General features: G+C 45.2%; 1 protein-coding gene across 2 annotated transcripts in view; it reads left to right on the top strand.

Annotated features, from left to right (window-relative positions):
* TMEM67 (transmembrane protein 67) overlaps positions 1-25,680 on the top strand; it is a 663,651-nt gene that overhangs the window by 393,940 nt on the left and 244,031 nt on the right. For both annotated transcript variants that reach the window (XM_069220469.1, XM_069220470.1), the window contains exon 19: positions 1,260-1,359. In XM_069220469.1, coding sequence (XP_069076570.1) covers positions 1,260-1,359 — 100 coding nt within the window. The remainder of the gene's footprint in view (positions 1-1,259; positions 1,360-25,680) is intronic.

Genomic DNA, 25,680 nt, shown 5'->3' on the forward strand with positions numbered 1-25,680 from the left:
TTCTTGTGTCACAAAGTCCTTAGTGTGTTGTTTACTTATCAGTGTGAGGACCCTGTCAACATGAGTCAACAAATGGAGAAGGCCAAAAAGTAGGGAAAAATGTATACATGAAATCGAGAAATATTATAGAGCTGAAACCATGTATTTCTTCTCTCCTTAAAATGCAGTATTATTGAGAGAGAGCGAAATAAATCTAATAATAGGGATATATTTACTTTAACCCTTTACCCCAAGGGAGGATGTGTTTGACCATTAGATTTTGATTGTCAAAGGCATGTGCTTGCGCTCTTTCATCCATATGACCTATTGAATTATTTTGATATCTTTCTGCTGAACAGGCATTTGGGGGCCTTTGGACTACGAGTCAAGATCAAATAATTTAACTTCTTTAGATGTATAGTTATTGGTAAGATCGGCCCACATATTAGCAAGAGCATTTGTAAATTGTAGCAAATGGAATCTGTGAGGAGGACCTTGAGGTTGATGAGTCAGTCAACGAAAACTGGAGTACTGTGCGACTCCAGTGGGGATAATTACTGGTAGTAATGTGTGTCAAGAGGTTGCCCATTGGACTATTACTTTCTGCTAGGGTAGAAAAGTATGTACATTTAGAGTATTCCAGTTGCCAAGGATGCATGCAATGAATGGCAAACTAAAAATTGATTTTTAATTCACTTGTAAAGTTGTACATGCAGTAGTTGTCTATCATTTATCCTAACTGGCTGAAATCGTATTTGGTTTTCCTTTGTTTTCAATGTTGTTGGAGAAAGCAATTTGTTCTACCTAATAATTTTAGATAGCGCCATTAGTCCTTGAGTAAACAGCACACTGTAGTTGTTGTAACCAGCTGCTTACGCTGCCCTCTCAGTCGAGTGCTGTCTTAAGAATTCGAAAATAGTTACTTACAAGGCTTTGGTACAGTTTTTCCAGTTTTATTTCCTTACACTCAGCTTCCCATGTTTGTAAGTGAGAATTAAATTACTTGGAAGCCATTGAGTGGAAGGGGATTTTGTTAAACAACTGTACGATAGTAATAATATCAAGTCCTGTTACTTATTGATGTGTTTCCAAAGTTGATGTCACAAGGTAGCCGAATGGAAGGGCAAGCAAGCAAGTTATCATTCTTTAAGGTAGAGTGGCTTCTACCAGTTGAACATCATTTTCTTTAGAAGAAACATTGTCCAAGTATTTATCTTTTTGTTAGCAGCATTTCTCTGTATATCATATTCATGTATTTTTTTTTGTTTGATACTTTCTAGGCTATACATTTTGTGCACAAATTAATTTCACAACTTAGCGTAGACATCTTCTTCATTGATTGGGAACGACCAAAAGGCAAAGTACTGAAATCGTTTGATGGTAAGTTTGTTAATATCACAATTGCTGTTGTTTTTTTATCTTGTTTTATACCTTTAGGTGTGTGTTTATCTGCATGTGTGTATAATGAAAAAGCTAATAATGACCGTTTAGGTATAGTAATATTTTTCTTTCCCAGAGATTTTTGTATCACTTACAGTTGTGAACCCGTTTGAAGAATCTCCAGACCCACCCCCCTCCCCCAAATGAAGGTTTTCTTGCTAAAGCTGAATGTTCTGTGTAGGTTGGTAATGTTGGGGTTGGGTTGGGGGTGGGGGTTACATGGTTTTGGAAAGCTGCATTTGCTAATAAATCTACTCTAGCAAAGTGTTTGTCAAGAATAACATACATAAATAGTGAACAGAATACAATAAAATGTGCAGTAAAGACTAACCTGTGGCCTTGAGACATGTGACTGCTATTATGCGCATGTCTTGCAATATATCTATAGATGGACCATTCGTCATTATGTATCTGAAACCATCGTATTTATTTGGGTGCCAAAATATTAATCCTTGTTACCCTTTGCCATAAAGAGAGTTGATCCATCTTGCAGAATGCACAATCCTGCCTTTACTGGCCTTGGTGTGATGGCTATGTTAGTGAAGGAGTTAAAACATCAAGGCCCTCATTATGACATTGGCGGTAAATACTGAATTCTGCCACAGTGACTGCCGCTAGCATACCACGGTGGAGGCGAACATCCGATCACCAGATTATGACACATACAGGCAGAACCGACAGAAAACAGCCCGAACCACAAATCCGCCAGACCCACTGAACGTGATAAACTGTCGGAGCGACCACCCATACCGTTACACCACCAATATTATGCACTCCAAAAAATGACCCACGAATCACCACACCGGACATTCAACGGCAGTAAACCATTGGCGGTGAACACCGCCAAGGCGGATAAGGCCACCCAAATACAAAACAAGACAACATTGGCCAGAACAAAAAACCCACACCTGACACAAATACACACACCCCACACACCCACCAACATCACTATAAAACACACACCCACATCACCCACAATTCTTTGCTAACATGACCAGAGGGATACACTTAACGACGCTAACAAAAAAATGAACTGCATACATATCACAGCTACAAGTTATTTTTTGCAAACACAGTGTGATTGTTAGTTGTACAAAAGTCAAATATACATAACATATGATGGATCACGGAAAATGTGTCTCTGTGCTCATAAGGTCTCTTTGTGGGCCCCGTCCCATCAGCTGGCGCAGACTTCTATTAGTCATCAATTGCATTTCTCTAGCTCATTCGATGGAAACGTCTTCAGGAGTCCTGGTGAGGGCTGTGGTCTCACCGTTTCAGGAAGGTCGGGGGTTACAGAGGGAAGAACCAGTTAAGCAGGATTGTTTTTGCGTCCTTCTTGGAGGTGGCATATTATGAGTTTGTGAGGATTTCTGGTGGGCGTTCCAGATTATGGGGGCTGCTCAGAACAAAGAACATGCATATGTTTTTATTTTCTTAAATCTGGGATGTTCCAATCTGAAGAAGCTGGTGCTGCATAGTGAGCACCTGCCTCATTGCAACTTTAAGGGTTGCCTTCATTGGAGACAGGAGAGATTTTGGTGTTTTACAAAGTATAGCTATCCCATAGTCCCATTTGAATTATGCCATAGTTTGTATTGTAGTCTTGACATCTGGTGGTTTGTTTCTTCTTTAGGAGGGAAGAGGGCACTGTGCACTGCCGGATTGATTTTGGCTATTGTATTCAGGTTTTTGTGTATGGTGATTCTTAGGGATTTGGTTGAATCAATGATGTTAATTTGGTGTTAGAAGCATCCAGAAGGCTTATCCATTCCTGTATTGGCAGTTACGTGGGGGAGGGGGGGAGGATAAGAAGGAGTTATGTCTTCAAGGAGTTTAGTTTGAGGTAGTTCTGAACAAGCCATATCTGGACCTCTGCCAGACCTTCAGTCAGGTGGGTAATATCATCAGGGCATATGTTTTTAAGTACAGTTGTGTCTTCCACGTATGTGTGGTATGCCAGTGCTGCCATTCGTGGTTCTGTGTGAAGTTTGAAAAAGGTGGGGATAAAGTAGAGCCTTGTGGTACTCCAAGTCTCGCTGCAGAAGGGTTAAATCATGCAGCCTTCAGCTTAATCAGTTCCCTCTGGTTTTATAGGTATGAGCAAGGCCATTGGAATGATGCGATTGTGTGGGCATGGCAGTTTGTGCGTAGTTATAGATTTACCACATAATTCATCACCTGCCACTTTTTCACAAAAAAACAAATTTTGTTTCAAGCTCAAAGGGTTCAAAGGTTATGAAAAATGCAGCAACATATGTTGTCGCGTGGTGTAAGGCCCTTTGCGAAACTGGACTGGTCACCTTTCTATTGCTTATTGCTTTATGTGGGTAATAATAAGTTGCAAAAAATGCCCAGACAGTGTTACAAAGTTTAAAAATGACGAAATAATGAAGTAGTACTATTCGAAAATGTGCTGCATTATGGTGCATACATTTGCTTTTCTTACTGCATAATTTGGTCAAACCTGCCGCATAATTTGGGCCTCTCATGCTGCATAATTCCAGTTGCCTTGGGTATGAGGTGAACCAGTTTAGCACATTTCCTGAGCTCCCCACTCTGTCTGTGATTGAGAGGCTTCAAGAGCACGGTATGGTCCATCGTGTTGAAGACTGAGGAGAATGAGAAGGCATGAGTTGTGGTAAAGAGTTTTCAGGGCATCATGCATGATGGGAATGATGTTTGTTTCTATGCTATGACCTGGTATAAAGCCAAAATGATATTGTCAAGCATGTTGAATTCTTCATTGGGTTTACAGAGTCAATTTGTGGTGCAATTTTCAAGGGTTTTAGCCAAGAAAAGGAAGTTAGTCACTCCGCAAATGTTGTTAGGACCTGTTGGGTCTGCACCTTCTTTCTTCAGTAGGTGGATTACTTGACCAGTTTTGAAGCAGTGTAGGGCTGTACCTTGGGTCAGAGAGTCATGAACTTGATCTATAGGGGGGGTGGAGAAGTGAGTGAAATCCTTGGTGATTGAAAAAAGGATAGGGTCAAAGAAATGCAATGTGGATTTTAGTGATGCTATGACTTTCTTGATATTATTTTCATAGAAGTTTTTAAAATGTTTTTAAATTTGCTTCACACACATTTTTTTTTAGGTAATGGGGGGGGGGGGATGCGTGAGGGCCACCCCTGTCTCCCTGTGTTCTGGTTGAGCCGCAGGTGTTTGTCTTTTGTTCTTGGGGTTTTCTGTCATTGAGACTTCTCTTCAATGAACATTGAAAACTTCTCAAAAGTTTCTAGGGCGCTATCCACAGTCTTGGTATTTCTGGGGCAGATTAGATTGCTGATGGATACAAATATTTTCCATAGTCAGACGGTGTCTGTCTCTATCTTCTTTCCAAGTTTTCTTTTTCCCTCACTTAAGTCCAGGGATGAGACAATTTGCTGTTCTGTCTTTTCAGATGTAGGGGTGCCACTAAATCCATGATATCGTTGATCGTCTCATTGCAGTGGGCCGTTAGTTCCTGTATGCTCGGCGTAACATCAGGGATGTACATTTTCTGAGGCAAAGTTCTGAGTGTGTGTTCACATCTATCTGTTTAGTTTCTCTTATCCAGCATTTCGGCCTGACACTTTGAATTTTGGTCCGATTCTCCATTGCGTTGTTGAAGAGGATGGGGTGGTGATATGTCCATTCCTTGGTCAGTTGGATTCTATATTTATCCATCCTTCTTTGGCTATGTTGAGGTCTGTGTTTACCGCTCTTACATGGGTTGGTTTTTCACAGGCTTGCCGAAGCTTATGATTGTTAAACAAGGTTTTCAATATGCTTGCATGCGTACCATCCTCTTTGTTCCAGCAGATGTTAAGGTCTTGCAAGGAGATTCGGCGTTGGAGAGCTTGGATTATGATTATCTCTGTCATGTGTTCCAAGAAACATTAGTTCTCTCTGGGTGGGTGATAGGTGAGTTGGATTTTGGTAATGAACCCACCCCTCTGTGAAGATTTCGATTCCCATGTTCTCACACTTGCAGATGTTTAAGTCAAAGCAGGAGAGGTTGTGGCAGATTTGGTGAATAACAGCCAGTCTTTCTTCTCAACATTTAAGTCTTTTGATTGACAATTGGGATGGTACTAAGGTGCCCACCAAGGGGGCAGAGGATGGGGTGAGGCAGTATTCAGTCAGAAATAGAGTGTCTATCTTGTATGCGATGATCCTTTCTGCAATGTCTATGTAATGTTCCGATGCAGATGTGCATTTCAGGGTATGGCAGGGTCGATGGGCTGGGGGACTGGTATCAGAAAGAGGTTTGCTTGGTTGTACCCCAGAGTGGTCCTACGTGGTCTCCTCGTCTTTGAGCCAACAATTACCACGATGTCCTGTTTAGTCTGCCATGGGGGGTGCGGTGGTCCTCATATAGGACTGAAGTAGTGCATCAGTTTCCCTTTCGATAGGACTTTTGAGTGATCTTTTGGGTCATTGGGTGTTGTTAAGTGCCATTCTGGAGATCCAGGATTGGGTAAGGGTTCTTTTCCGTGATATGTCACTCACCAGTATTTGCATGTGCAGCATTGCAAATCTTGTTTCATTGTGGTGGTTGGAGAGGGATTACAAAGCCTTGATCAGCCTGTGTAGCTTATATTCTGTCCCCCTCCCTTCCCCTTTGAGGTCGGTAAAGACAAGTAGCGGCCCCCTGTCTTGGGCGGTATCTGTTTATTGGGCCCTTCTAGTTTGTTTGTGCTCTTAGTTGGGTTGTCTGAGGGGCGGAGGTACGTGCAAGACTATGGCCTCCTCACTGTGTTGAGGACAGTTTAGAGGCCCCTTGGGGCATGTAGTGGTATTGGGGGGTTGGTCAAATCACCGTTTGGTGGAGTTGCATGTCAGGCGGATGGTATGAAGTGTTCTGTGTTGCGCAGTGATCCCCTCTATGGTCTGTGGCAACCAATCTATTGTTTGGACATAAGGAAGAGTTCAGGGAGGATTCTTGGTTGCAGAGGGCTCGTGGTCAGAGTGCACCCGGTGGGTTAAAGTCTATATGATGGTTGAGGTTTCTTATTGTGTCACATCCTTTCCCCTGGGGATCTGTATTTATGTGTAGGGGAGAGAGTTTTTATGTGGGCTTTAGCTTTGTCTCTTAACAGGACTCCACCTGATGTGCCACTTTAAAGGGTCTGGGATGGCCAGAGACATCTGGCCCCAAAGAGGTGCTTCCCGTGTGGGTGAAGGGGATATATGGTTCTGATTGTAGTTATTGATACCAGGTGGGGTTGTTTCTGTGGACTTTGAGGAGATGGAGAGTAGATCAGTAGAATGTGCCTTGTTGTAGTTGAGGACCGTCAGGCTTGTGGTCGAAGTGTCCCTGATGGGCTGATGTCTGTACGATGATTGAGGCTTTTAGTGTTTTTGGACCCTATTCCCTGGGGATCCATATTCATATATGGGGGAGTGGATGGGGATATTGTGTGGTTCTGCTACATGAAAGGACATAGGGAGGGGATCGTGAACAGTAAATTGATCCTTATGGCTAGTGTTGAGGGCCGTCACCAAGTCCTTGTGCAGGCCAGTTGGATGGTTTCCTTTGATGTTTGTTGTGCATTAGAGCATGGGTTGGGGGACAAAGGTGGTGACGTTGGTGCTGGGTATGAGGTCAGGGAGGAGACATGTTTGTGTGGGCGAATGGATGCTGTTGGGTATCTGTAAGGGGAGGAGGTTTGGTTGTGAGAGGGTTGCTGTTGGGTCACTGGGTGTTCGCCTATTGATAGCTTGAGGGAGGCGGTTCATGAGGGTGGTCTACTTTCCAGGGATTCCTGTCCATTGTGAAGGTCCTTATCATGGAGCAGTGGTGGTTGAAAGTCTCCAGATTTTTGTCCGACGCTTGTATTAAAAGGTTTCCATTCTAAAATATGGACATTGGCACTTTAAAGTTGTGAGGAGGGTCTTATGTACAGTTTGAGCCCATGGAATATATTTGGTAGAGTTTGCTACTGATGGATGTATGTTCAGCAATTCCCTCCAGCGTGCTGTGCAACAAGTGTAGAACATAAGGTCATATTTGAGGCACCTTTATTGGTGCAGAAGTAGAGCTGAGAGAATAGTCTTTCAGGAGATCTATTAAAAGTCTGTGGTTAAAGTTTTACGCTGTGTTTTTGAAGAGGTTGAACAGTAATTGATTTTGAAGGATTTTGGACCAGCTCTTGATAGACTTTTGTCTGGGCTTGGTGTTTCCCCGCTTGGTGTTTCCCCCCTTTGAGTGCTTACTTGCTCTGAAAATAAATCTCATCAACAGACAACACAAAAGAAAGAATAATGGCACAAAATTAAGGGAGGACTGATGCACAGAAAGAAGGTCTCAAATAAGACGACAAACTGATGCAACTAGAGCTCCCACCTTGCCCAGAGAAACATACTAGCCATTTGTTCACAATTTAAGAGCCTAACGAAGGCCAGGACATCAATACTTAGACAGAACCCTACACAAAATATATCACCTAGCCTCATTTCTGAACAGCTCCTAGCAGCCTTTTTTCAGTTTCAAGTATCCAGAAATCATCAGGGCAAATTCAGAACACATTTTAATGAACTTTCTTCTTTAGCTGACAGATTCAGCTAAACCTAGCTACCATAATTTGATGGGAGACCCCCATCCTGGAATAAGAAGGGAAGCCACATACAGACCACCAAACTGATCACCACACTAAGACTTCGAAGCCCATCACACCCACCCCTCACACACGTAGACAACTCCCACAAGCATCAACCTATTAGGCAAGACAGTGCCGTTTGAACTAGTCCTGCAACACAGTACTAAGGGAACCAACGTTCAGGTGAGAGGTTAAAGTTCCCAACTTTAGCCTTCACAGAACTAGGTAATAGGATATACCATTAACCAAATATGCACCACTAACGAAATTGAAGGAAGCTGGAATCACCCATTAAATGAATTAACAAGTTGCAGGAATTCTCTCTTACACCTGAATAAAATGGCAACATAAGGCAGAAATCCTGCCCCCACGGTGTGTCAGATCACATGCCACTTCTCCTTCGTCTTGGCGGTGGGAACGCAAACCGTCGCCTGATGTGGCTACTTAATGCCTGGTCATTACAAGAGGACGAGTATGCCCACAAACTGGGCGAACACCTTTCTGAATTCTTCGCCCTGAACGTGGGTTCCGTGGCATCACAGGGCATCGTTTGGGAGGCAGGCAAAGCCGCCATTAGGGGCCATGCCAAACAGCCCCTCTGAGCTCAAGAACGTGCTCGTAACCATAAATTATTCGCTTTCGAAGCAGAGGCGATACGCCTGGAGAGCCAGGTAATGGGGCCCGACAGCGAGACAATGACGCAAAGGTTGACCATGATCGGGGGGGGAGGTCAAACACACCACACTCGAAACCGCAAAACATATGTGGTGGGCCTCCATGGCCCGAGTGTATGGGTGGGGAGACAAAAACGGTAAACTCTTACATTGGATCGCCACTAGAATGTTGGCAGATAGAGTAGTCCCAGAAATCGTTGACGTCACAGGTGCCGTCCTGCAGACCCCAAGTGAAATTGCTCAAGGTTTTGCGACCTATTACCGACATCTCTATGAAGAACACCCTCGGCCACCCGCAGAGGTCGAAGCCCCAATACTGATGGAAGTGGCTCTCCCAACTATCTCTGCCGACGAGAGACATGCACTTGATGAACCTCTCGCCCTGGACGACATCAGAGCAGCAATCACGGAACTGGCGCCGGGTAAGACGCAAGGCCCGACAGCTTCCCGGACGAATTTTACACAAAATTTCAGGATACCCTTGCCCCCCATCTACTGGCAATGTACGAGGAGGCTTTCCCCTAGGCTTGGATCACACCACTATTGTGGTGATTCCAAAGACTAGACCTCCCTCCCAGGACTGTGCGGCATACCGCCCCACATTACTCCTTAACACAGACCTCAAGATCTTCTCGACGGTATAGGATCTAAGACTGAAGATGGTGCTGCCCACACTGGTCCACCCGACCAATGCGGATTCACACCGAGCAGAGGCACCCAACACTGTATCAGGCGTCTACATGTGGCCCTCATGCTGGTGGACTTTGAAAAGGCCTTCGACACAGTGGACTGGTCATACATGCGCTGTGTCCTGAGAAAGGCGGGTTTGGGACCGCGGTTCTGTGCCCTGGTGGGCCTCCTCTACTCCACACCGTCTGCCCGGGTACAAGTCAATGGGGTGATCTCGGATCCATTCCCCATCTGAAGAGGGACCCGCCATGGATGTCCCCTGCCCACCTCCTATTTCATCTAGCAATAGAATTGCTAGCGAAACTGATACGCGAGGACCCCCTAGTTGAGGGTTGATCATGGCCTACCGGAAAGGAGGACCGTATTGCATTATATGCTGATGACGTTCTCATATATCTGGCCAACCCGACCAGCAGTGGACCCAGGGTGACGCAGTTACTTGGACTGTTCGCCGAGGCATCGGGTCTGACTGTCAATCGCACTAAATCCTTGTTGATCCCACTCGGTCACTCCGGGGAACACCCGGAATGGCAACATGGTATTCCCATTAAACGAAACAGCTTTGGGTACTTGGGAGTACAAATAGCACTCCTGCCAGAACTAGCGTGGGCTCTAAACGTGACTCCCCTAACCAAACGGATCAAAGAGGATCTCCAGAAATGGAGATCTCTACCACTTAACATACTTGGACGTATGGCATTATACAAAATGATGGTCCACCCCCGATTCCTCTATTTGCTGCAAAACTTTTCCCATCCAATCCCCCGGCGGTGGTTCGTTGAGATGGAAACAACGGCACAACAATTTATATGCAACGGCTCCCCGGTCCTTGGGAGAGCTACAACAGCATTTCTCACTCAGTCAATCCCAGTTCCACAAATACTTACAACTCCGCCACGCCCTATAAACACATCCTCAAGCAGGAACAGTTCCACCGGAATACAGCCCCATAGAGGCCAAAACATTCATGGGGCACTTGGACAAGGGGGGCTATCACGCATATACCGCATACTGATCATAAACACATCACGACCCCCCGCTGTGCTTTGAGTGCGATGGGAGCAATGGGTAGGCCCAATGGAGGATGAGGATTGGAGAGATGCTTTGATGGCCCCAAGATCGTTGACCATATCCTTCCGTCTGCGATTAGTACAGGCATACTTTCTCCCCGCAGCGTACCTCTCCCCCAAAGACTACACAGGGCCGGCCTTAGACAACAAGCAGGATGCCCCCTATGTGCCGCCCTGACAGCTGACTTTTTCCATATGGTATGGGCATGTCCAGACATCACCGCCTACTGCCGTGCGATATTGACAGAACTGTCCCGTGTCCTACAGACAGAGATGACTCCCACCCCCCTCCCAAATCCTACTAGGAGTTTTAGAAGGAGTGGGCTCCAACAGGGCTGAACGAGCCTTTGTGGGCGCAGCTTGCTTAGTGGCCAAAAGGGACGTAGCCTCGGATGGCTCTCAGTCAGCCCCCACACGGGCGAAATGGCGCAGAGGGGTAGACTGGTGCGCCTCCCAAGAAAAACTCATCTACAATGCGAGAGGCTGTCCCGCCAAGTACGACAGGGTATGGGGAGGATGGGTAGGTTCCGGGCTGTGAACAGAGAACAGAGTCCTTTGCTGCGATATGGTAAAGAGAGTGTCCGACCCACAGACCTTAGCAGGTTTATTAGTCCCATGATTATGATCTATCCATATAAAGTTCAATCTATAGGGGAGATATGTGACCAATGTTGTGGTTGTGTTAATTTTAATGTTCACTCTGCAAAATTCAATAAAACCAATTTATAAAAAAAAGAAAGACAAATATAATCATTCTACCATAATTTATCCTATTTTTTATCATTTTGTTGAAGTCTTTTTTTATTTATTGCTTGGATCTTCCTGTGGTTTGATACAATACCTTAAATCTGATTTTCTTTATGTATGAGTGGTATTTACAGTAGCATCTGGTTGTATGACGTAAAACGCATGCATTTACTTTCAAAAGCCTTTACCGTGAATTTGCCTTTACCAACCTTGCCTTTACAATGAAAGGTAAGTATATTTACGTTAATTGTTACTTATATAGATATGTGTGTGTGTGTATATATATATATATATATACGCACACATACACACACACACACACACACATAGATAATCATATATATGTATAATATTACCTAGTGGAGGTCAACAATAGGTAGTCATAGTCAGAGCCCTCTCCATGCACTGCTAATTACAGCACTCATGACATAACATCATTGATAATGTCACTGTAACATGTGCATCAAAATTATTGACCCAATAACTGTGCATGGGGGGAACACGAGTGATAGTTACCTTAGGGCACGAGTTATAGTTATTTGGGATAACTCTAACCGGTGAATTTCTATGGTTTTGTACGTTTAAAATGTGAGCCTAACTATAACGTCCCTGTAACCTTTGTTTTTTTTTTTAAAGTACATTTCTATGTTTTTTAAAATAAATTCTATTTCCTAACTACAAGGTCCCTGTAACTTTTGTTTTTTTTTAGTGAATTTCTGTTTTTTTTAAACATTTTTTTTTTAACGTAAAGTATTTTTTTTCAGTGTGTGTGTGTGTGTATATATATATGTATATATATATATGTGTGTGTGTGTATTCACTGAAAAAAAACAAGGGTCAAAGTAACATTATAGTTAAGTAAAATGTTCAGGTTTAAACTCTAAAAACCACTGAAATTTACCAGTTATACTTAGTTATCTCTTAGTTATCTCATGTAATTATGGGCCGTATGTAGGAAGCTCCGCATTCGCGATGACCAAATATTGATTTTTACTGAATCACTTTTTGGAATCTCTAAATGCGATGTAACATAAGATTCACAAAATGTTTTGTGATTAACTAAAGTTCCCAATTGCAAATTAAAATTTTGACATTCTGGAGCAGCTTGATAATCTCACAACCAGAAAGTGGGTCAGTCTATGCTGTTTACAGACACCTGAGCCACAGGAGGAGGTAGACTCAGTGAGCTGAGCACTAGGGAGCCAATTTGGAGTGTCACCCAGGACCAAAACACACCATGGCCACTGAGGGGAATGCAAAGAATGCTGGAGGCAGAAAAAGGAAACTGAAGTTCAGTGAGCAGGAACTGGAGGTGCTTACTGAAGAGGTGGTAAAGACCCATGCCAAGTTCTTTGGGAAAAACTCATTTCATGTCCCAGAGAGTGAGAAGCGAAAAATATGGACTGTCATTCAGGCAAAGATCAGCATGGTGGGTGTGGTGCAGCGCTCAGTTGAGGAGATTCGCAAGTGCTGGTACGATTTATGTACCTTCTGTGAAGGAGAGGGTAGCAACCAGGCTTATGGAGGCAAGGAGCACTGGTGGAGGACCATCCACTAAGATGCTCTCCACCCCCTTGGAGGCCATGGTGGTGGCAACTCTGCAGCCTGAAGCCATTGTTGGGGTCACTGACATAGATACCTCATCCACAACAGGCACCAACAAAGATAAGGGCAACAATTATTTGAATTACCGTATGTGCAGGGAAAATTGTCCCATAGAGGAAATCGATGCTAGCACTCACTGATAAAAATAGTCCATGTCACACATTCCATGTCAGGGAAACTGTTTACTTCAAAATTAACTTTAAACTGAGACATGCAAAAGTAATTTGTAGTTGAAATACTGATCATTGATGTTGCAGGTGTCCCTGCACCACATGCAGCAGAAACAGAAACTGGGGGGGAATGGGGAAATCCAGCCTCGGTCTGAGGTCAAAAACGTTATGTACATTCCACCCACAACACCTGCACAACCTAGACGCAGGGCAACAGTGGAACCTCTCCTCTGAGTTCAACCTGGAGTCTGATGACTTGACAAAAGACGTGCATGCTCCACTTTCAGAGGATAGGTGCACCCACAGACATCAGTCCCTTTTCCAGTGCCAATGCATTCCCCTCAGGAGATGTAGAGCAGATATCAGGCAGAGCTCAGAGGAAGGTGAGGGCCCATCTATGTTTGGAAGCTTGGAGGCATCAATGTTGAAGGTGCAGCACCTACAATTTAAGCACATGAAATCAATGCAAATGCTGTTGATGTCTCTGAATCACAACATGTGCCAGCTGAATGCAAAAGTGTTGGAAGGACAGAAAGCAACAGCAGAAAATTCAAGGGAGTTTAGCAGATCTGTCCATCGCTTCACAAATGCAACTAGAGATGCCACATTGCAGTGGGGACGTTGCACGGGGATTGGTGCAGGTTACCAATGAATTTGAGTACATGCAGACAGCCCGAATCGCTGGGAACAACGACCTAGGTGGTGGGGATAGTGAGGAGCTCTCTACCCTCAGTAGTGAGACTGTCCCTGTGATGGAGTATAAACGTCGCAGTTCCAGACACAGTGCTGTCTCGCAAAGCCTCAAAAAGAGATGCCGCTAAACCCACTGACCGTTCCAGTGGAGTGCGTGGATGCAAAAAGTAATGAGGACATGGTCCGGGGCTTGTTGTTTTGTGGCATTGCATTAACTATATCATGTTTATGGTGAAGCATTTGATTTAAGTACAGATAGTGCTTTTGGACTCCCTATGTTGTATGCCCACATATATGACCTGAAGTTAAGGCAATACATGTGATACCTGTAGCAATAAGGAACAATAGGTGCCTCTTCATTACTTACATCAACAAATAAATAATCCGTGTAGCTTCAGCACATCTTGCCTGAACCAGCACATCTACCTTCTACTGCTTCTGATCTATCTGCTGGGTGGCAGGGTGGTAATGGGTCGTCATCCTCATCAGACACTGTATCTGGGGGTTCCAGGGGTATGTCTCTCAATGGTGCAATGTTGTGCAACTTATCACATGTAGCCACAATCTTGAAGCAGGTCTCAGGACTGTATTGTAGTGCCCTGCCACTTGTGTGCAGACATCGAAAGTGACTCTTCAGCAGGCCAGAGGTCCTCTCAATCACACTTCAGGTCCTCCTATGTGCAGCATTGTAATGCCGTTCACTTGGTGTAGCTGGATTGAGGTATGATGTGAGGATGAAGGACTGCACTGCATATGCACTGCCTCCTACAATAACAGGATTGAATAATAAGTTATTGTCATCTCTAACCTCATCTATACACTATGCTACATTGTTCTGTGATTATTTACCAACTAGATATCCTTCTCGAAACTGTCCACCAAGTAGCCATGTGTAGATTCCACTATGACTGAATATATAGCAGTCATGTGTGCTACCAGGGAATCTGACCACTAAATCTGTGATGATGTGTGAGGCATTGCAGATGATCTGTATGTTCATGGTATGGCTACATTTCCGATTTCTGTATACATATTCATTCGCTGATGGACAGATTGCGACTGTGTCCTGTCAGTGCACGCAGTGACGTGTGGGAATTGGGCTACCTTGTAGAATTTAAATTTTCTGAGCTGCAAGTCCTGTGGCGTGTTGGGGAATTTGATGTGCTCGTTAATTTTGGTTAATATTGCAGTCAGGAATGCATGGAAAAACTGTGAGAGGGCACTTTGGAACACACCCTGATAGCTTCCTGAGGCTAAGAGGTGGAGGGAACATAACACCTGTACATGAGTAGGTATTGCATTGGTTCTGTGTGTGCGTGTCGCTGCAATTGTGGTTGCAAATCTGTTATTTGGTCTAATATCATGGCAGAATTTAACCTAGACTTGTCATAAATCTCCTAAAAGGGGGGCGGGCAGCCCCCTCCCTGGGCCAATCCCAGCCCCACGGACCCCCTCCCCTGGGGACCAGCCAACAAAGAGTGGGTACCCTGGTGCCCACCCAGGGCACCCACCACACTTTTGTTGGGGCCACGGGGGACACCTGTAGGTCCCCGCAGCCCCAGCAAGCTCCCCACAACCAGTGGGAGCCGGCATTCATCACTCCCACTGGGGCCAGCTAAAAATGCTGCTCCTTTTATGCAGGAGCTATATTTAAATCTTTTTTCCTGCCCACATCACTGCAGGCAGAAAAACAGATCTAAAGTCCTCTCCCAGTGGGAAGCAGCATTTTTCAAGCTCCCGCCCACTGGAAGTCGACTGTTTGCTCCCTCTTGGTGGGAGGTTTGAAATTGCCCCACCAAGCGAGAGCAAAAACAGGTTTCCCTCCCTGCGCCAGTGCAGACAGGGAAACTGCTGTGTCCTGGGTGGGCACCCTAGAACACAGCATATGAGCCAGCCATGGGGGATGGGTTCCCCGCGGCCAAAATCGGCCCGCGGAGGGTGGCCATGCAACCACCTCCTTTCCACGTTGGGGTGGGACCCAGGGTTGGCATTGGCACAATGACAGGGAGCCATGTGCCCCCTCCCCCTTTACTACATGACTGGACTATGGGGGATAGAGTCCCCAGGGCCAGAATCGGCCTGGGGAGGGAGGACCACATGAGCCCCTCTCCCCAAACTATAAATATCTACTCCCTCACTCCTGCCCTGGGAGCTGGCGCACGTGCTTGTTTCTTTATTTGTTTTTTTTTTTGCTGCAGATTTGTGGATCCTCAAATGCTACTGAATGGATTTACACCAAAACACAAAACGTACGCCTTCTGGACCTAGATCTAGTTTTCTGCCAAATTTAATGTAAATACGTTCAGCGGTTTAGGCTGTATCTATGTCTAAACTTCCTGTGGGAAAATAAATGGGGAAAACACGTTTTGGGTCCCCCATTTTTTTTCTCAGCCCTCACTTGACGGATCACCCTGAAACTTTCCAGGTGCAAACAATGCAGAAAAAGAGCATGTTTTGGTAAGTTTTTTGGAGATTCATCAAAGCACAGCAGGGTGCCAAGCCCACAACAACCACAATCTGTGCTGTGGGTAGCAGAGGGTTGGCCTTCGGGCCCTAGAGACCCCATCCCTTGGGGCTAAAACATATGTATTTTAAGGAGAGGGGTGTGTAGCCCCCTCACCAAACCTTATTTGGTCCTAGGGACCCGATCACCCAGGGCCAGTTCCAATGAAACGAAAGAGGGTTGTGTGACTCTTCTTCACAAGCCTTAAAAAGGCCAAGGGGACCCTATACCCCTGGGCCAAATACAATTAAACAGGGGAGGAGGGCTTGTAGCCCCTCCCTAACCTTAATAGGCTCTGGGGACCATATCCTCTGATGCCAAATGCAGTAAAAACAGGAGGGGGGCTGCTCAGCACCACCCCCATCCTAAGCCTTCTTGGGCCCCACGGACCCAATCCCTCAGGGCCAAAATCTAAGGGGGGCATGCAGCCCCCTTTCCAAGCCTTGTTAGGCCCCAGAAACCCCATCCCCTGTGTCTGATTCATTAAGGGAGTGGGCAATGCAGCCCTCCCCCTCCCTGAGCCTAATTATGTCCTGGGGACCCCATGAGCCAAAATGTAAATAATTGGGCCCCATGGCCCCCCTACTGAGCTTTTATAGGCCCCCAGATACCCCATCCTCTGGGGCTGTACCTTTTTAAAAAGGGATGGGCGCCTTGCAGCCCCCTTCCATGTATCTATTTTGGCCCCAGGGCCTGTACATAAACAGGTGGGTGCCAACCAGGGCACCCACCAAGCACACATTGGGGACTGTGAAGGGAGACCCAAAGCACCCATGCCGCCAGCCAGCTTCCACATGTTGCGGCATTGCCAGCATTGCTCCCGCCTGGAGGGAGCAGCTGCTGTTTGCATGCTCCCACCTGGCATGAGCAATATGTGTTTTGTCTTCCTCTCTGCATTAATGCAGGCAGGGAAACAGAACAATTGTCTGCTCCCAGCCTGTGGAGGCATTTTTAAATCTCCCACCCGCTGGGAGCAGACTTAGGCTTCATTACGAGTTTGGCAGGCCGAGTACCGGCATGTCGGCGGTGACGGTCGCACCGCCACATTATGACCATGGCAGTCTTCCCAATAGAGCACAGCCAATTCACTGCCAGTGTGGGGGGGCCGCCACGGACGGCGGTATGCATCTCCAGGCCTGCAGGGGTCATGTTTCCACCGAGTGTATTACAAGGTTGCACACCGCCAGGATTTCCGGCACGTACGCACCGCCACCAAAACCCTGGCAGAACCAAACACTATACAAGGAGACACACACCTTCAGGAACACAGACATGTTCGGCGCCGCCATGGAATCAGAACTTAGTCTTCCCACTGCTCCTGATTGCACTGCATCTCCGGAACCAGCAACGACGAAGACGACATCAACCATGAGTACACTCACCTAGCACACACTGGAGGGGAAGGTATTAGAACACACACACACACAAACATAATGAATGGCCCGCGACCATGTTTCCACTGTGCGCGTTATGAGGTTGCACACCGCCAGGATTTCAGGAGCGGTCACACCACCACCAAAACCCAGGCAAAACTGAACGCTATACAAGGAGACACTCACCTTCAGGAACACAGACACGTTCAAAGCTGCCATGGAACCTGAACTTGAAGTCTTCCCACTGCTCCCGATTGCCCTACGTCCCCGGAACCAGCAACGACGAAGACGACAACAGCCGTAAGTACACCCCCCCAGCACACACTGGAGGGAAAGGTATTAGAACACACGTTCACACAACACACACATAATTGATGGCTAGGGACCATGTTTCCAACAAGTGTATTACGAGGTTGCACATCGCCAGGATTTCCGGCGCGGTCGCACCACCACTAAAACACACTGCTCCTGATTGCCCTGCATCTCTGGAACCAGCGACGACGAAGACAACAACACCCCCCAGCACACACTGGAGGGAAAGGTATTAGAACACACACACACACAACACACATTATGGATGGCTAGGGACAGCCACAAACAGAAGCAACCACACACCCATACCAAGACACACACCTACACACACACACACGCATACGAACATTACACACAGACCACCCCGCACACCCAGAACACCGCCACCGGCTAAAAAACTAAAAAACAAAAACAAGAGCAGGCTACCGCACTTGTTTTACTATAGGCCCTGGGTGGGCCAGGTCCCGGGGACAGTGAAATTTTGAATGGGGGGGGTCACCAACCCCCCAGGGACCACCACCTCCCCAAGGCTAAAATAGAATCCGGGGACCACCACCTTCCTGGGGCAATACACATTGGAGGAGGGCCACGCGGGCTACACACAGCCCTAGAGACTGCCACCTCCCAGAGGCTAAATAAAAGAATGACAGGGGTCAGTTGCAGACCCCCCAGGCCCCACGACCACCACCTCACCAGGGCTAGATTACGTTTGAGGAGGGGGCGCGCGGTCCCCCTTGTGGAGTCAATAATGGCCCTGGGGACCGCCACCCCTCAGGGACGGCTCCTGCTATGTCCCGGGGTGCCCACCCCTAGGACATAGCTGTCAGCTCCCACCCAGCAAAAGCAAACGAAGTCCACTTTCTGACAGTGAGAGCGGTCAAGCAGCTCCCGCTGGCAGAAAGCTGAGGTTTCTTCTGTTTCCCTGCATGCAAATATGCATGCAGGGAAAAAGATGAAAACATGAAAACATTGCTCCTGCAAGCAGGGAGCTGCTATTTAAATCAACTCCCTGTTTGTGGGAGCAATGCTGGGTCATACAGGAGACTGGAAGCCAGCCAGGACCACGGGGGTCTTGAGGCTTCCCCCGCAGTCCTGTTACTCTCTCTTTCATCCCATAATGGGATGGACGAGAAAGAGAGATCGTCATTGCAATGGTCTCTCTATGCAATGACTTCAAAGAGTAAAAGTAGCAAAATGTTTGATCCACATGTTATAGTTATGTTTGGATGCAGAGCAGAACAGAGTCACTTCTGGGCTAATGGTCAAGGTCTTGTGCTGTCACTCAGTAGACTGAAGGTTCAAATCCTAGTATCGCTTGGCAGTGTGTTTGTTTATTTACTAGTGTTTTGACTGTTAAACCTTCCTAGTGATGGAACATTCACATTTCTTTTCAATAACATGCATGGGTGGACTGTCATCGGGATGTCTGGAAGCATCAGAGTAAGCAGTCACATATAGTCTAAAGGTTAAGTCTCTCACACTGAAAGTGTGTCCGTGGTAATTTTCCTTCTTTAATTTCTTTTAAACTTCAAAAGTTTAAGATTCATACTGAAAGGTGATCTCACTTTTTTTAATTGACAAATACATTTTTCTTTTCAATTTGTCCAGAAATATCTCATTCTAAGTATATCATTCATCAAAACCTAAAAACTCCCTATCTTTATCCCCCTCTTTCTCTCTTTGTCGATTTCTGTTTTTCAGTCCCTCTCCACTCACACGCTCACTCAAACCCATATGCATCCACTCACAGTCCCACTCAGGCACCCACCCACAGACCCTCTCAGACACTGATGCACCCACTCTCACACCCAGACAGACTCTTTCACAGCCACCCTCACACCCAGACACACCCTCTCACACCTATTCTCACACCCAGAGAGACAGCCCACGGCCAACTCCTGCTACGCATGGCCGAAGGCTGTGTGCAGCGTGGGGTTGCGAGATTAGGAGGGTGGGCCACAGGCCAGACCTTGCGGCCAACCCCTACCACACACAGCCATAGGTCGTGCACGAAGGTGGTTGGATTAATGTATAGTAATAAAAAGTACTTTACATAAAAAAACATAGAAATTCACTGACTGAAAAAACAATGGTTACCGGGACGTTAAAGTTAGGAAATGGAATAAAATAAACATACAAATTCACTTCAAAAACACAAAGGTTACAGGGACGTTATAGTTAGGCTCACATCTTAAATGTACAAGACCATAGAAATTCACCTGTTATAGTTACGGTTATCTCAAGTAACTGTAACTCGTGCCTAAGTAACTTTAACTCGCACCCTCGCCATGCACTTCTAATTACCCCATAAATTACGGCACTCATGACATCTTTTATAACATCATTGATAATATCAATGTAATATTCGGAGTAAACTTTTCAATGAAAAAACTGTGCATGGCGGGAGCACTTTTGAAGTGAATTTCTTTATATTTTTTTAATTCTTTTTCCTAACTATAACGTCCCTGTAACCTTTAGTTTTTTCAGTGAATTTGTATATATTATGTGATGGTCCCGCAGGATTGTGGCAAAAAAACATCAATAATGTTGATTTTTTTATATTTTTTTTATCTGGCCTCGGGGTTGGAGGAACCCTCTGCGTCCCTCCCATGGGGTCTATGGAGCAGGTAATCCCTACCCTGTCCCCTTTTATCATATTTTTCAGTTTTTAAAGTTCAAGACAGGGGACCAAATCCCTAAGCCCTGCAATGGCTGCCAGCAACATTTTTCTCATATTGCTGGCAGCCAATCAGAGCGCTCGCTGCTGCGGGAGTCTGACTCCCATGGGAGCAAATTGACTCAAGGGAAAAAAGCTACCTGGGCCAATAAGAATGCTCTATTTCGAATTGGCGCTCCTGCAAGTCTCTCAAGGCTCTCACTGACCCAACCGTCCAGATATGGAGATGTTTCTAAACCTTAATATATCAAAAACTACTAATCAATAAGGGCTACACCCTATCACTTCCTGCTTATTATCCTCCTTCCTCTAGGGCACGCTGTCTGTCACACACCACAATTTTGGATGCAGACATCTTTCCCCTGTTGACTAAAGGGAACATAGAGTCCCTCTAGAAGAAAGAGTTACAGGTCTTTGTTCCATATACTTCTTGGTCCAATAGAAGGATGGTGGTAGGAGATGCATCCTGGATGTTCACTTTCTGAGCTTGTTTTTTTCGAGAGGACACATTCAGGAGGCTGTCCCTGAACCAACCACTACTGGCCCAAATTGAAGAAACTGGTTGCCATTCATGCACCCACAAACATTACCTGAGGTTCACAGTGGGCCCCAGCACTGTCGGTACATGGGTTTCCCATTTGGACTGATGACCACCCCACGTGTCTTTACAAATGTACTGACAGTTGTATCAGTTTCACTGCAAAGGTATTTCCATACTTGGACGCTTTGATGTTAAGGGCAGATTTCGCTGAGGACCACAGGAATCACCTGGAGTAGAGAGAAACTCTCCTCCATGACATGGTATTCACTATTTCTCTCAGATGACCTTTGCTAGGTTGGTGCAATACAATAACCTGTGTGAAGGCTTTTCCTCCTTGTAGGCTCCCAGTTATTTTTGAGGCAGTTCAAATATTTCAGATTCTCACATTTGCTTGGCATCATGGTCTTATGCATCCTGTTGTCACTTCAAGCTACATGGTGGATGTGGGCCCTTTTTTACTGTCCATGGTCTCAGTGGCTTTTGCTTCAGGAGAGTCTCACAGCTCTAGTGGAAATGTTCATCTCTATTTATCGGGATCTCCACTGATGGATGGACTCCTCCATGCCTTTGGTAGGTCGGCCTTTCAGCCTTATGCATGGTCAGGCTACCTTGATCACAGATCCCTCCTCACTGGGCTGTAGTTGCCCATTTGGGTGCAGTGACACCACTGGGGCCTTTGGTTAGCATTGATGCAGCACCTCCACATAAATGTGCTTGCACTGCTGGTGAGCCATCTTCCTGTGCATGTGTTTTGTCCTTTCATCTCAGGGAGCACTTCCAGATTTTGTCGGATAAGACCATACCACTGCAGGAGCTGGGATTCTTGTGTCTCAGTCTTCGAGTATAATCGTTAACTATCCCCTGCCACCTATCAACAAGGAGAATTGAGAAGAAACAATCATTTACATTAAACACCATGGATGGTAACGTCCTGTTGGGGCTTCACATGGATCAAGAAAGAGATTTGGTGTGTGCTAAAGGATTTTATTAACAATTAATTCAGAATGATTTAAGTATTAGTATTCAGTCATCGTCATTATAAATTCAAGTAATGCATTAGTCGAAATTTCAAAACAAGATAAAATTCCACATTAGTAAAGATAACAAATAACATGGTGAAAAAACAGCAAGTGTGTTCCATAAAATAAATTAATAGAGGTTTATGCATTTATGCCTTCAATGAGCAAGGTAAGGTGTCAGTTTCCGAAACCCAGCTGAAGGGTTCTGATGAGAGAAATAGGAAAGCATGGGCATGAAGCCTTGGCACTTAAGCAATGAAAATTGGCAAAAGCTGGAAAGTATTCTCAGCTGTAAATCAGCAGGCATACCTATCCTCTTAAGGGAGAGACGTGAAAGGCTCAAATGGGGTCTCCCCTAAAAGATCTGCTCTGTTCTAATGTGCACTGCTAAGGATTGCACACTAATTCAAATCTATCAAACAAATAATTAATTTCCTGTACCCTGCAACCAATGAATTTTCAGCAAACTATGAGAGCTGGTAAACTCCCTAGTTTCTCACGTCTTCACAGTGAAGCACAGAAGTTGACTCCTTGAAATGATAAACTAGGCACATCCTGCGGATCAGACAATTCTTCCAGTGGGTCAGCTTTCCTGCTACCTCCTCTCCTATTATGACTTGTCGAATACATAACAAATGACTATTCACTAGCTAACAGAAGGGTTCTGTAAAGTCGCATCATCTGCAGTAGTAGAGAAAAACATCTTGTTTAAGACAACAGTTTAATGTGAAAACAGGCCTCTTATCCCTAGCGTTTAATACCAACATCTAATATGGCATCAGAAGCTAACTTAAACCAGTACATTATGCTATTTAAATTGTCTGCTTACAGTTCCTAAATATGACTGCCGTCTACAAATTTTCATTTTATTATGTGTGTCCTTTTCAGCATAGAATTTTACACTTTTCAGCTAAATGCATTTAATTTATAAAGTGAGAAACACCATTGCCACTGTCCATTATTTCAACAACAGGCTGGTGTGAGGTTGTAGACTTTTAGCAGGCAGTTCCCATGTGGAAGTGTGATCAACAATGTGTAATCATTCCTATGGAAGCTCTCCTAAGATGCTCTTTTCCTGTCTGAGAGTGGATGCTCTTCATTGCCTCTCACTAGTAGAGAACCATGAATGTGAGATACATTTGTAAGTGCCTAGAACATATCTCCATATTGAGCTTTTCTCTTGTGGCCCATAACAGGAAATGGCCTTAGGTTTACACAAACACTTGCCTCTGAAAATACCCTGGGCATTGCCTTCAGGGTCAGTTGGTCTCAGAACCTGCTGTGTGTGTTTCTGTCCACTTTGCATCTTTCAAATGTACTATGGAAGGTGTATGAGGATCGAGCACACTTGAATCTGATTGCCCCACATTTGGCACAGAGGACTTGTTGCACAGACTTGTGGGCAGTTAGCATTAGGCCACCTCTTCCTCTGCCATACAGAGTAGACTTGCTCTTGCAGCAGTATGGTCAGGTCCACCACCGCACTCTCAAAACGCTGCTTGTTCACACATAGAGATGAGGTTGCTGATGTCATCTTAGGGGCCAGGAAACCTGCTGTGAAATCCACCTATCCTGGTCGTTGCAATACATTTGTTCAATTAAGTTGAGAGTCCTAGATCCTTGTGAATCTCACCTTTCCAATGTCATGTGATTCCCATTCTCACTTTCACAGCAGGGTCTCTCAGGGGCTACATTTAAAGTTTACTTGGCTTCCATATCTTCCTGACAATCCACCCCTGTTTAGATTGCCATTTGTGACATTGTTTCCAAAAGGGTTGCTTTATCTGTTTCCTCCCACTCTGTATATTGTTCCTCTGTGGAATCTGAATCTTCCAATAACTTTATTGATGGCAACCTCATTCGAGCTGATTAATTGTTGCTTCTTTTGACTTTTCACCTTCAAGACAGTATTAGAGGTGGCATTTACTTCAAGTGGTACAACTTAGGCCTTCTAAATCCCGTCACAGAATTCTACCCTGATAATGTGATCCTTTGCACCTGCCCATCCTTCTTACCCAAGATAGAGTGTGCCTTTCAAATCGGCTTGCCTGTTACCCTTCTGTGTTTCTTCCTTCCGCCCCATCCTACCAAGGAGGAGAAACGGTTGCATAGACCGGACCCAGATGTGTGGTGTTGACTGTATGTGACTTAACAGGTCAGATCTTTGTAGGCTTCTCCATAATTAAAAATGGCAAGGCAATGACCAAAAGCACCATTTTACATTGGATGATCCTCTCAAGAACCGCTATGCCTTGGCTAAGAACGATTCTGAGGGCATTTACAACAATTGAACCAGGGTCATGGCTACCTCCGTGGCTGGCTTCAGAAGCATTCTGGTTGCTTTCATCTGCTTGGCAGCCAGATGGTCATTCTTACAAATTTTTGCCACTTACAACTACCTTACGTCTCAAGCATACTGTGACTGGTACTTCATATGAGCCTGTACTTGGGCCTACCTCCCAGGGAGGTATTCCTTTGGATCTCATTTATAAGATGAGGGATATGTGTGAGGTACTATCCATAAAAAAAGTTACTTATCTTATGCAACTGTATTTCTGGTAGATACATAATTTCCCCATACTTTTGTCACTGTCCTCACTCCTCACCTGTCAGTTGGTGCTGTGATTAGTAATGTCCCATGGTATGCAAACATATTATGTCCACTATTTGCCTCTGTCCTTGATACTCTCAGTTCCTCTCAGCAATCCACAATAGAGTGCTCAAAACCTTCCAAGAACTGAATCCAGTGCGCCTTGGTGTCATCAAGGTCAGCGGCAAATTAGAGCATGAAGTCTTATGGTACCACCTGGCAGCACTGGAGAGGTGTTACTGTGAAAACAAATTCCAGGACCAGTCTGAAGCCTGGAAGAATAATTCCTGAAGTGAGGAATCTGCTGAAATATTACTTTTTTACCAGAAATATTGTTACTAATAACAAGTAACTTTCTATATATGTCTTGGTGACTGCCAGTTTGAGTAGCCTCCCTTGGTAAGTAACTCCCCACCCGTTTCTTTCCAGTAGTAGAAATGTCAGTGAAGGTAGCGCCTAAACTTGGGAATTTCTGATCTTTATATGTTGTTGTGCTATAGCCACAATTGTGCTCTATCAGTCTTAACTTGCCTTCAATATCAGTTTTTACAGGAATTACATCATTGCATGTGCACAGCTGTCTGGAGATGTTTGTGTTGATATTTTATGATTTGAGTGCGGGGGCATTTGTGTGTGTGTCCTGTTCACTGTTGCAGTATGTTGGTGCAGATGTCAGCTACCCTGGGCCTCCTTCTCTCCTATTTTTTTCATTTAGCAGCTTAGAAGAGGGAAGTAAATTCAGCTATGACGGGGCTTCCATGTCATCAAAGTGGTGCAGACCAAAGAGGACCAAGGAAAACTACTTTATTTCCTACCAGTTTCATTGTTCTGTATAGGGTGACAAGGCAGCTATCAGCTATCTCAGCCATCCTTTGTCCTTTTGTAAGGGCGAAAGGGTGTCTGAGAGAAGTTACAGCTGCTTTGACACCATATTTGGAACTGCAAACATTTATTTGGGCCATCTGCCCTAGTTGAAAAATGATGCAGGCCAAGGAGAATTAGGTTAGCTGACC

This window comes from Pleurodeles waltl, chromosome 2_2, assembly GCF_031143425.1.
Source record: "Pleurodeles waltl isolate 20211129_DDA chromosome 2_2, aPleWal1.hap1.20221129, whole genome shotgun sequence".
In the NCBI taxonomy this organism is placed as follows: domain Eukaryota; kingdom Metazoa; phylum Chordata; class Amphibia; order Caudata; family Salamandridae; genus Pleurodeles; species Pleurodeles waltl.